The 12169-nt window shown below is 46.1% G+C and overlaps 1 protein-coding gene across 6 annotated transcripts in view; it reads right to left on the reverse strand.

Annotated features, from left to right (window-relative positions):
* DOCK11 (dedicator of cytokinesis 11) overlaps positions 1–12169 on the reverse strand; it is a 91699-nt gene that overhangs the window by 48750 nt on the left and 30780 nt on the right. For all 6 annotated transcript variants that reach the window (XM_054839154.1, XM_054839155.1, XM_054839153.1 and 3 more), the window contains 14 exons: positions 11913–12090; positions 11395–11474; positions 10765–10848; positions 8576–8716; positions 6692–6901; positions 6195–6317; positions 5124–5206; positions 3467–3589; positions 3214–3290; positions 1878–2062; positions 1710–1775; positions 1450–1542; positions 923–1046; positions 126–247 (listed from right to left, as the gene is read on the reverse strand). In XM_054839154.1, coding sequence (XP_054695129.1) covers positions 126–247; positions 923–1046; positions 1450–1542; positions 1710–1775; positions 1878–2062; positions 3214–3290; positions 3467–3589; positions 5124–5206; positions 6195–6317; positions 6692–6901; positions 8576–8716; positions 10765–10848; positions 11395–11474; positions 11913–12090 — 1689 coding nt within the window. The remainder of the gene's footprint in view (positions 1–125; positions 248–922; positions 1047–1449; positions 1543–1709; positions 1776–1877; positions 2063–3213; positions 3291–3466; positions 3590–5123; positions 5207–6194; positions 6318–6691; positions 6902–8575; positions 8717–10764; positions 10849–11394; positions 11475–11912; positions 12091–12169) is intronic.

The following is a 12169-nucleotide window of genomic DNA, read 5'->3' on the forward strand; positions in this document are numbered from 1 at the left end:
GCCCTGCAGTAGGGATCTTTCCAGCTGAGCAGAGCACTAACAGAAGCCCAGAACTTACAGTGGCAACTAAAGCTCAACTTTCCTCTTCCCTTTATGTTTAAGTCCATTTTAATTGGCCTTCCTACCCTTCGTGACTCTGTGTCCCCAAGACCCAGGTAGCCAGGTGGAAGGTTGGACGAAACCGGCAAATGCCGCTCCAGGGTGACAATCCGCCCATCCTTCAGCAACGGGACCCAGGCATATCCCACTGCGGAGGCAACCAGTGACCAGAGTTAGCAGACACACAGTGATATATGTTTAGCTCAAGCTCCAAGCTTGGAGAACTGTGTTTCACTCTGAGAAAATTCAACTTGCAGTTGTGCAAGTGGCTTCAACGAGGCTGAGATTGATCATATCAGCCTTGTTAAAGCACATTTTACCCAGTGAATTGGTGAACAAAATTCAGATGCAGCTCAAGCAAGATCAGGAGGGGGTTGGAGGGGCAGAAATGGTGTGTGAGTCTTGTGCATCATGACAAGGGTCCTTCAGTTGCCTAAGGACCGGCTGAACAGAGAGGTATCCCAACCAGTGGGACTGCATGTGCTCAGTCTCCTACACATGCCTCGTGGTGGCAGGATCAGGCCCTGAGGCCCTGAGCTCACGTCAAGTTTTTGCTGGTGACTTGACTGACAATAGCCCTTCATGCAAGCCAAGTCAAGAACACGCCGAAATAGCTGTCAGATTGCAGCAAAAATTTGAGCTTTATTATACACTAAAACCATTGTGTTTTATTCCAGTTTAGACCTATGATTTGTATGAGGTTGCTTTCCAAAAAGAAAATTCAGATAGGCTAATATTTTAATAAAATATATTTCATGTCCCTACATTTATTCTATCTCACATTCTTACACTCCAACAGAAGTAATTTAAGCAGTGAACATACCTTGAGTTTCAACGGTGTCCTGTTTTTTCGATGTTGCCTTTGTATTTATTTCACAGCTGACATGATAGAAGGTGAAAAGCAAATGATGCTTTTGATGGAGGTGAATTGGAAGCTCAATTTTAATCTAAAATGATATCATGATAGATAAGACTGTATTTTTAATTGTGGAGCAATATTTTAAGTTCTATTTTCTTTTACAAATGCTATGTTGTATGCAGTTACACAAGACACATTACTACCCATCTTAAATAACTCCTGGCTAACGTTTTTATTACCATTTGCACATTTCTTATTAATGGGAGTGTGTGATTGGAGTGCACAAAGCGTGACAGTAAAGATAGCAGAAAACAAACTGGCATTAAAAATTGACAAAGTCTCTGGCTTTGCTGAGCCCTTCTACTGAGGCAAAGGGCTGGCGATTGTTTTTACCCCTATTTCTCCCAGCCCTGGAAAAAGAGGTATCCTGAAAGCCCCTTGGCTTTGTAGCATCCAGGAAAAGCTGCTATTTCCCACCATTTCATTTTTACCTCGTCGTAGAACTCCGGACTCTGATTGTGATGCAGCACAGCAGCATATGCGTTTGTGGTCAGGAGATGGCCTCCGGGTTTGCCATATATACACTGGAAACACAAATGAAGAGCTGGATTCAGGGTTGCTGCCACCCTAAATTAGCCAGCTAAATTAAAACAGCATGGAAACTCAGTGCTTTCTTCTTGCACTGCTCAGCCTGGCTGGCATATAGTACACAGCAGCGAGCCCCAGGTCCCCAGAAATAACAGGTACCCACCTTCAATGGCTTGGCATCAGCTTCATCTGAATCCCTGAACTCTACACAGACAGCAATATTCCTTGCCTGAAATGGGGGAGAACAGGAGGATGAGCCATTGGCACAGGTCAGCAGCATCACCCCAGGCCACACGCAGTCTGGCTGCAGCCTGCTCTCCAGGCTGCTCACCTTCGCAAACACCTTCTGGTTCTCATACTTCAAATGCAAGGGGTAGACATAGAGGTGGTTTTTGTATACAGTGAAGGGATAACAGTATTTTGCAACTTCTGGGACAAGCTCCTCCACTTCAACTGCAATGTCCTCACAGCTCTTCTCAAAAGGCTTTATAGGAATATAAGAAGCTGTGACACAATCTAGAAGAGAAGGAAAGCTTGGATAAGTGCATACCCCACAAACATGGGAAGTATAGCCCATATGAAAGGAAATTCAAGGGTTTGAACCTCTGCCATTGCCATTGAGCATCCAGTTCTCTTCACATCAGAGGATCGTGTGTGTTGACCAGGCAGCAGGACTTGGACCACTCCCATTGAAATGATTAAGGGAAAATTCTCCCCTTGATCATGCAACATCTGTGGTTCCCAACTGCATTAGCAATGCCAAGAAAAGATGGGTGCACAGGCACGATGGGGCTCTGCTCTCCTTGTCAATGGGGACTGCAGAAGTGGCACTTTCCTGTAGCTCTGAGCAAAGTCAAAGGGTCTTGTGAATGACCCATGTCTGGGCAGGGATGGCTGCTCTGCCCAGGACCTGCACCTTGAGTCTTCCATTAAGTTACTGTTTTATAAACCATGCAAACATCACCTGACTGAAGCAGACAGGCTATTGAGATGATGACTTGAAACTGACTCCCACTACATCAGTCCTTTTCCACTCTCTGCTTCAGAAAGATGTTTGACAGTTATGCTGCCTCAAAATATGAATATACAAGCCCTGCCTAATTCACTGAGACTCACATCCACCATGAGGGAGAGTTCATCTCTAGTGATGGTCTTTCAAAGAACAACAGAATTAAGTCCATGAGAAGAACCTTTTGGACAGGGGACCGGACTACAGAACCCGTGACGGGAGCTGCCAAAGGCCCATGGGGTGACAATGAACACATCACAAGTCATTTCTTTGCCTCTGTTTCTTTAAATGCAAAGTGGAGAATCACACTGACCATGTTTGTGAGGCCCTCTGGTGTTATGGATCCAAAATGTTATAGGAGATTGGTGTAATAACAACAGCAAAAACGGGCAGGTGGCTTGCTTTAAATTTAGGATGTGACTAAAGTGGGTCACTAAATGCAAAGCAGATGCACCCCTCAGGTAAATCTCTGCACTAAGACCACATCCCTCCACAGAATCCGTCAGAAAGACTTACAAGTCAGTGTTTGTGCTGAATTACTCATTTCTCATTGCAGCCCTGAGATACTCTTGTTAACAAAAGAGCAAAACTCCCCATAGAAGCATTAACTCCTGAGGCTAGAGCCATCAGCATTTATTTTAAGATCCAAGATCCTTACTTGTGAAGTCTAGTGGGATGTCTTTGATGACGATATTTAGCTGAGCTGGAATGACCTGTAGTTTCGTCTTCTCTGGTCTGTGTTAGGGAGAAAGGAACAGTGTGAACCTTGAAAGCTCAGGTGCTGAACGCATCAGCAGGACTTTTTGTTACCCTCTGAGTATTTTAGAAATTATCATCTCATGCTTATGCTTACTGTTAAAAATGTATATTAAAGTGCCTGCTCAGCCTCTGCATCAGTCTCTTACACTTACTTCTTATACTCTGCTAGAAGCTTCAGCATATCTTCATTTGAGAGTTTGCTGCTGTCTTGCTTGTACAGAGGTGAGAATTTTCCTTCAGCATCAAGAGCGCCCTGGGAGTCTTTGAAAACTGGTCTGAGGAAGAGACACATTCCTTAAATGTTGGTAAATATGCAGACACCGAGGTCTTCGACACGTCAGACTGAAGGGCAGTTTATCAGGCAAGAGGTTCACTGGCCTGTGACATCTCTGAATGCTGCCAGACCTCCTCATCACCCTCCTATCCTCACGCAGTGCTTAGACCCCACACAGGCTGCAATCCACCATGTCACATAAAATTGGGCGGGACATCACCCATTTCCCTTCTCTCCAACCAGGTGAGAAGGACACACCCGGCCCAGCTCCAAGCCTGGTCCACAATCACAAATGCCCTTCAATCCCCTTCCACTGACACCAAGTGGTAAAGTATCTTCCTAGTTGCACATGGAAATCCTCCTAGGAAAGGAGTGCGCAATGAAGACCAGTCTCAGGACATACATCAGCTTCCTTCTGAAGCCAGAGTAGGAGATTGGACTCTGCCCTGGATGAATACTGGCATCTTTGCCCTTGAATATAAAGGCTGCAAGTGTCTGCATACAGCAGGAACATGAAAGCATTCATACTCCCTTTCTGTGCAAATAGCTTCCTCTCAAACCACAGGGAAACTGTTTCAGGGATGCAGAGCAACACAGCTCCCCAAAGCAGGCTGTTGGCCACTCAACTCCTCAGTCTTCAAATGCAGCTCTTTAACCAGCAGGAACAAATCTGAAGCCCGTCACAGTCAATGTCCACACAGAGCCCACCATCAGGCAGAGGCACCACTTGAACGAAGGCAGAGGCACTGTGCAGGCTGTGTGCTGGCTCCCGGGAGCGAGCTGCATCCCAGAAACGCCATCTCAAAGCTGAGCAGGCCGGTGTCACAGGAAAATCTAGCTCAAGAATACACATTGAAAGTGGTATACCACCAAATCCCATCCCGCTGTGACAGCCATCTGGTGTTCCCAAGTCATTACCATCCCTTTTGTCAGCACCAAACAGCAATTTAGGAACAGGAGGCAGTGGCAGAGGGATGAAGTCACCTTCAGGCCTTCCTCTGACGTGAGATTTAAGGGAGTTAGCACTGATGTACTTTATCAGTCCCAGTAAAAGACCAGTGAGGGAATGGGATCACTATGTCCAGTCATTCCCAAGAACATTAATTAAAGCTGAGTCTAAGACGGGAGACAAAGCCCAGCTGATTGCCACTGCCAGGCCAGGAGGTCCTCCACTCTCATCCTGTCCCTGGCAATGGCTGGTGCCAGGAGGGAATTTCTGCACCGACTCCCGTGGTAGCACGGGACAGGGTAATTCGTCCCCAGGAATGTTCTGCCCTGATAGCAGTAGCTACAGGTCAGCAAGAAGGTTACTGTCTTCCCAGCACTGTTTACTTTTAAAAATTTTGTTTCTAATTCTAGATAGAGCATTTCAGGCCAATCCCCATTCTGTCTTGGGAATGTGAGCCAGATTGCCCTCAGCTGCAACTTCACTGACTTCAGTCACTTGACCCTTCTCCTACTCGGCTGGATCATGTCCCGGATAACTTGCAGCAGCAGCTCCCACCACGGCCCAAGCACAGCCCAAGGTGACTAACCTGGCAGCCCAGCCGAAGGGCATCCTGTACTGCCCCAGACGGCTGCACACCTGCTTGGCCACCTTATGGACCTTCTGGGCAGTCTGCAAAACACAAGAGAGGTTAGCGTGCACCATGGCTTCCACGCTCCCCTGGAAAAGCAGTAAGGAGCGCTGCACTCTCCAGGGAGAAGAAACTCTCCGTACACCACAATGCACAGCTCCCCAGGCACACAGGAACAGTCGCCAAAGCAGTCGATAGACATCCCGGTCACTTCACACCATGCATACTTATTACTTTTACAAAGGAATAGCAAACACGTTGTGGGCACAGTCATATTAAAACTCTTCTTGATTCTGCATTAAACTGTCAGGGTATTAGCATTTTATTTTCCAAAGGGTATTAGTAGTTATTTTCAAAAACTGATTGTAATTGGCTCATGCTGTACACATTTACAAAATGTGCCGAGGGAATGTCATCGCATACCAGGTTTTCCACACACTGAATTTTGGGACTAATCTTGACTGGCTGCAGCAAGACAGCATCAGCTCTACCTGGCATGCAGAGACTGATGCCAGCAGGACCAGGACCAATGACCACCCTTTGCATAAGTTCCCCCATATGATCATGGCACTCTGCACAGAGCAAGACAGAGGCAGGGAGAGCAGAATAAAGGGTGAAGCCCATGTTCTGCTGCTACCAAAACGTTGTTGTTCCCAGCCTGTGTGAGACTGGACCAGTCCAAGACACTGTGTGTAGCAGTGCGGCCCCTTTCTCTGGGGATGAAGTGTCCCGCTTTTTTGCTGCCAGCCCAGGCTTCGCCTTGTTGAAGCGTAACAGGAAAAGTCCCCCTTCCCCAACTGTATGGATCTTTCTAAAAATCCTCTGCCTCCTTTCAGGGGAAGGAACCGATTCTCCCAGCACAGCCCAGCTGATGCCAGCCTGGGAACAGCACAAGTAGTAGAATGAAGACCAGTATTTGCCAGAAAGCAACTAAAGAGCAGCAGAAACAACCCATGTTTCAGACCACACTACCCCCCATAGCAGCAGCCAGCATCACTAAGCAAATACTCTGACGGCCCCATCCAATACCTTCCCCGGGTCCGAGTTTTTGATGTATGGCTCTGCACAGTGCGTAATGCTGCCCTGCAGCACCTTCTCCACGCGGGCCACCAGGAAGATCTCTACGTGTGGGTCTGTCACGGAGAAAACCCCCTGCAATAGATAGACAGTAGGCTGTCAGAGAGCAAGACACCCTACCTGCACTGCTGAGTTTGGCCTCAATCATCTCGCTGTCCCCTCTCATAACCCACATAGACCCTGCTCTGGTTGCTGCTGCGGATGGGCCATGGGTGCTCAAAAGGCTTAAGCATGGTCAAGTCATGAAAAGCTCTACCTGGTGCTTTGCCCAGTGAGCCCAAAGTGGTAATCAGCTTGAGACACTGACCAAAACATGACAAACTCCCACAGCCCAAGAGAAAAGCTGACTTCTGCATCTCCACACAGTGGATAACAGCACACCGCAACGCTACTGAACAGCCTCAGCTTCAGTGAGGATACAGAATGAGAGGAGAAAGTCAGTTCTTCACCCGTTTTATGTAGCGCAGGCAAGACTCGGGGACTCCGTGCACAAGGCTCTCGCCCGGCAAATGTCCCTTGGTGCCCTCCGCTCCAGACGCAGAGTTATCCAGCAGCATGTCACGGACAGATGGAGGGTTCAAGTCCACATGGAAGTCAGCTGAAATCTTGCAATTATTTTTCAGGTCAAATAATGCCAAGCTTAGGAAAAAGGGCTCAACCTGGAAATTTGATTGAATATATGTGTCAAAAAATGCATGATACGGGCTCAAGAGTATTCACATGCATTGCCCTTCCTGCTAGGTTTGCCTTCTGCATCTTTTTGTTCCTTTAGTTTTGTATACAAGCTTTTTACAGAATTCTTACAGAGAATTTATTTGCTTTATAAACACATAAAAACATTTTTTCCTGCATCTTCTTGCATTTTGATCTAGTCAATTTGAGCAAAGTTACTTTAAAACCATCAATGAAATATAAAGAATGAAATCCATAGGGTTTTTTAAATAAGTGATTAACTATGAAGTTGGGAAGAAAAGATGACCCCAGTCCATCAGAGCTGTTTATCCTTTGCAATGAGAAAGAAATCAACTTAAGAGTGTTTATGCTTACATGCTAAAGACCACTTAACTTATTGTCCAAAGTCAATCAACTCTGCAAGACACTCAGAAAGTTCCTCAGCTGCTATATGTTGGGCAGCACAGGAGTAAAGTTAGCTCTCCCAGTCAGGAGAGCTCAAATACAAGGCTAACACTGCTGAGGAACTGCATGCACAAAATCTGCCAACTTGTTTGTAGCTATTGACCTTGACAGCACAAGGCAAGTGGCAACAATTCCATGTGTTTTTAATTCAAAGATCCTAGCAGGCATGCGTCCATGTAAAGGTAAAAGCGAAGGCCTGAAGATAACACCATAGTGCGTCCAAGACATTACAGCATAACTTGGAGGCATTACATCAATACTAAAAATGTGCTGCTTAGGTCTGACTCTGTGCCTGATTAAGGATGAATAATAAGAATCTCTGCTATCAGCCACACATTCATCTGCTGGGAGTTACCGAGGAGAACGAGCCTGGTTCGTTCTGTGAGCTACCAACATGAAACCATCACAAAGAAGCCTTTGCGATTCTAACAGGCATCAGACAAAGCGCCATCAGCAGAGATCGGGCAGTGCCAGTGCTGCTGCCTCCCCTGCCATGCTATCTGCTGCTCTGGCACCCTTGCATAACGGCTTGGCTCCAGCCAGAGCAAATGCAGACATTGTAATAGAGATTATGTTTTGGGAGGAAAGGCTGGAGGAGCCAGGTCTGTTCAGCCTGGCCGAACAGAGGCTGAGGAGAGATGTAATAGCTGTCTACAGACATCAGAGGCTCTGAAACTCCAAGGAAGAGCTTTTTAGGCTAAGGCACAACTTTGGCACAATAACAAATGCATGTAATAAAGTGGCTGTGAATACAGTTAGACTGGGAGTTAGAAGAAGGTTTCAGAACAGGGAAATCCCTTGCCATTAAGGGAAATGAAATAAAACACAGCAGTGAGTGGTTTGGAGATGGAGCTTAATCATTTACCAACAGGACTTTCACAGAGACCCAGAACGTGGCAGACACATGTTCCCCATTCCCTGTGCCTCTGAATCGCTGGTTTCCCAGTGGTCCTAGTTCCTGACAGGCTGAGGCATGTCAGGACAGACCCTGTCCCCAAACACATTTTTGGAACACCAAAATAGAAAGGCAGACAAACCCTGCAATGACCCTGGGCCAGCAGCCACCGCCTGCCCAGGTCCCATCGGATCTCATGGCAAAATGGGATGCTTTTATCCACCCAGATTAATCTGCCAAGGTTTTTTCTTGCCAGTGAGGAGAAAGAAGACAAAGCAGGACATGCCAAAGGTCCCCTTACGTTGGTGGGTCCTCCTTCCGACCTGTCGCTGAGCTGAGCAAGGAGGTTGAGGGAGAAGTCCTGGCAGCACACCACGAAGCGCCTGCTGCACTTTTCCTCAAATGGCTTCACGTCTGGCTCAATCCCCGAGAAGTCTAGCCTCTAGACAGCAAACAAACAAATCTGGTCTCATTAAAAAAGAAAATAAACCCCTGAATAATGTTAAGGGATCACATTACAGCCAATACTATCTTAACCAATCTTTTTTAAAGTGGTACAAAAGATACAAGACATTCACAAATGAGTGTCATTTGGTGACATTACACAAATGTATTCAAGACATGAATTCATGGGGATGTATCAATTTTTAGAAATCTGGTTTGTAGAGCACAGAAAACTAAACCTCAGTATGATTTCAGTTCCTTCCTGCTTTGCTGTAACCCTGGGGATCTTCCCAAACACCATTTAGAGCTTGGGGAAGAAAGCGGAACATAAGCCGTCGTTACACTCAGAAAAGTATCTTCCACTTTGAAGATCTGACTAGTTTAAGAGATGGTCCCTGTGCCTGAAATAGAGAGAAGGCACACGCCGTTGGGATCGTGAACAACATCTTGAAGTGGAAGGCATTTTTAGATGCACAGCAATAACCGGCATGGTTAGAGACAACAAAGGTGCTCTGCGGAGCTGGCTGGGAAATCCAAACAGTCTTGATTATAACCACCTCCTTCCCAACCCACAACACCCGAGCCTGATCTGCACCTCAACATCTGCCCTTCCCAGGCAGCAGACACATATGCAACCAAAATACCAGTCAGGTACAGACTCTCAGCCTTCATCATACCCATCGTACTGGACACGGGGGACACAGACACCAAACACCCCTAAATACCAGCACATCTCTCAGTGACAATCTGGCACAGTCCTGTTTTTCCCCTCAAATCCCGCAGAAACCTGCATGCCAAAATTAAGGTGCTGTTATCTTACGATCAAGTAATTTCAGCAAAATAGGCTGCAATTGTTAATCCAACTCTGGGAAACTCGTCCCATTGTTTCCCCTATTTCCTTTCAATGAGGAAAGTACGTTGCAGATATATGTTCCTGCTGCTAGTTTCCTTAGCACCAAGCATATAAGCATGCACATACACACCAGCACTGACTGGGGCAGTGACTTCAAATGCCTGGTGTTATAACAGATCTGACTGACACACACCAGAATGAAGAGCTCTGGGTATAGGGGGAGGGCAGTGAATTCAGCCTAACCATTTGGTTAGGTAAAAAAGATACCTTAGATACTCCACACTGAATAATATTTCCATTTTTACTATCTGACTAGAATATAGAAAACTTCTCAAAGCTTCTCTTAAAAAAAAAAAAAGCCTCCTGGATGCTTATCTTCTTCCTGTAAAAGACCTTAAAGAAGTGCCAAGAGAAAATTTCATTTTGTACAACTAAACCTTTTAAAGACTAATTACATTTCCTTGTTAAACCAGAATGTTCTTTTTTACAGGTGTGAACAAGTCAAATAATGCCAGAAGGAGAACCAGAAACTATGAAATAACTTGGCGCAATTCTCTAAAACAATGTTAACAATTGCAGCTCATTCCACTGAAATCACACACCTGGACCTTGGCAGAGAGCTCAGCAAAGACATCAAAACCGAGAAGAAAACAAGCCAATAGTCAATGAACCCCTACTCCAGTGCATGAGAACAGCATGGCGTTTTTTTCTGTTTGTATGTCCTCTACATTTGAAAACTCTCTGAAGACTGAGACTCTCCCTGTAAGCCCCTATCACGGTCTTTAACATCACTGCTCCCTACTCAGACATGCTGAGCCCATGCAGCATTGAAGGTGTCTGTGCAATACCACTTCTACTGCTTCTGCAACCGTGAGAACCTCTCAGAGACCCAGATGTTGGGTTTGAAATCCAGCAACATCGAGATGCATCACACAGAAGCCAGCAAAGCTGGAGGGAGGCCATGTGTGGGGCTGCTGTGAGTCCTCCCTTTATTTGGGTTATCACCTGAGCGTTGACATCTTGTTCAGCTCTCACTGACAGGGACATGGGCTGCACCTCTGTTCAGTCCATGGAAAAACACACTGCCTCTGCAGGCAAATGCTGTGGCCATGCAAGGGAACAGGGGAGGCATGACACCAAGGGAGCTCTCACAGAGAGCACAACCTCACATTTGCAAACATGAGGATGTTTACCTGGACTTCTGGGTCAAAAGAAAAGAGGTTTTGTCTTCCATCATTTCTGCTCAGTTTGTTCAGCTGATCTGTTTCTCTTCCATACTAGGACAAAGGAAAGCATTGATATTACTGCCTGGCCACACAGAGGCAAACATTCACTATTTGGAGAGAGTGGAAACAATACAAAAGAAATATTTTTCATGTTCGCTTTGCAATACATGAGATGATGCAAGGCTTCTCAGCTGTAGTCACCAACACGGTGCAATGACAGTAAAGTGATGTGGCTCTGCTGAGTGAGAAAACAGACAGAAGACAACCACATTTTGGATCATATAGGAGGTGGCTGCCACCTAACTGCCCCTCTGCTCTCATGGCCAGGATGGTCACTGCTGCTGAGCAGGACTGAGCAGTACTGAACATAATGGTTCTTCCTTAAGGGCCCCACTCTTGGAGATGAGGAGCGTGCAGCCTTAAATCACGGAGCTCCATCCGTGAGACAGGCAGACGAGATAACAGAGACCCCAGCGGCACTTGGTGCCTGCCCAGCTCCCCCGGAGCTGAAGACACAGAATGCGGAAAACCCATTTTAAAGACATGGTGGAGAGAACTAGCTACAGGCTGGGAGACCTATCTCTGCAAACACAATACCTTCATCAGCTCCGGATGCATGCTTCTTTCCAGGCTCTCCAGGATGTTCTCCGATTTTCCCTGCGTGCTTGATTCATCATCTGCGAGGACACAAAACCCAGATGTTCAAAACAATTGCAGAAACACCGCTCTGCCAGAAAGCATCCTGCAATATTTGCTTACAATAGCAGAGAAACAGTTTATGGAGACTTTTCCATTCCTCAGGAGTAAGATTTTTTCCATACATTACTAGTACCAGAGTGTAATATTACAGCCTGCTAGGTCTTCAGCACAGAGCCAATTTTCCAGGAGTCTTGAAATTTTGCCATGGATTTCCCATCCAGAAGAAGGGTCATGTTTCCCTCCACTTTTATTCCTCAGACTATTGTCTACATTATACTAAGCCCTTTTACATGAAATCATGTGTCAGCCACAATTCTTGCTATTAATCCAGAAAGAAAAGTATATACTTTTCCAAGCACACACTGCTTGCGTCCTGCTGGAGCAGGGTGAAGGTAGATGTTTATTTATAAACCGACCTTGCACAGATTCCACAGTATCCTTCTTCTCTTGCACCAAACCTTCGGTATTGCTCTGAATGATCTTTCTCAGAGTTACCAGCCACTCCTCCATCTCCTGCTCAGTTTCAGCTGCCAGATAGTGGCTGTACTTATCTATCGTCTTGAGTTCAAATGCATAACGGCGCATTTTAGGACACTGAACAAAGAAACAAGAAATGACAAGATTTGTATTACACTTTCCTCAACAACTCAGCACAGTACCTGCCTTAAGGCTC

Source organism: Grus americana, chromosome 12 (assembly GCF_028858705.1).
Source record: "Grus americana isolate bGruAme1 chromosome 12, bGruAme1.mat, whole genome shotgun sequence".
NCBI classification, from domain to species: Eukaryota; Metazoa; Chordata; class Aves; order Gruiformes; family Gruidae; genus Grus; species Grus americana.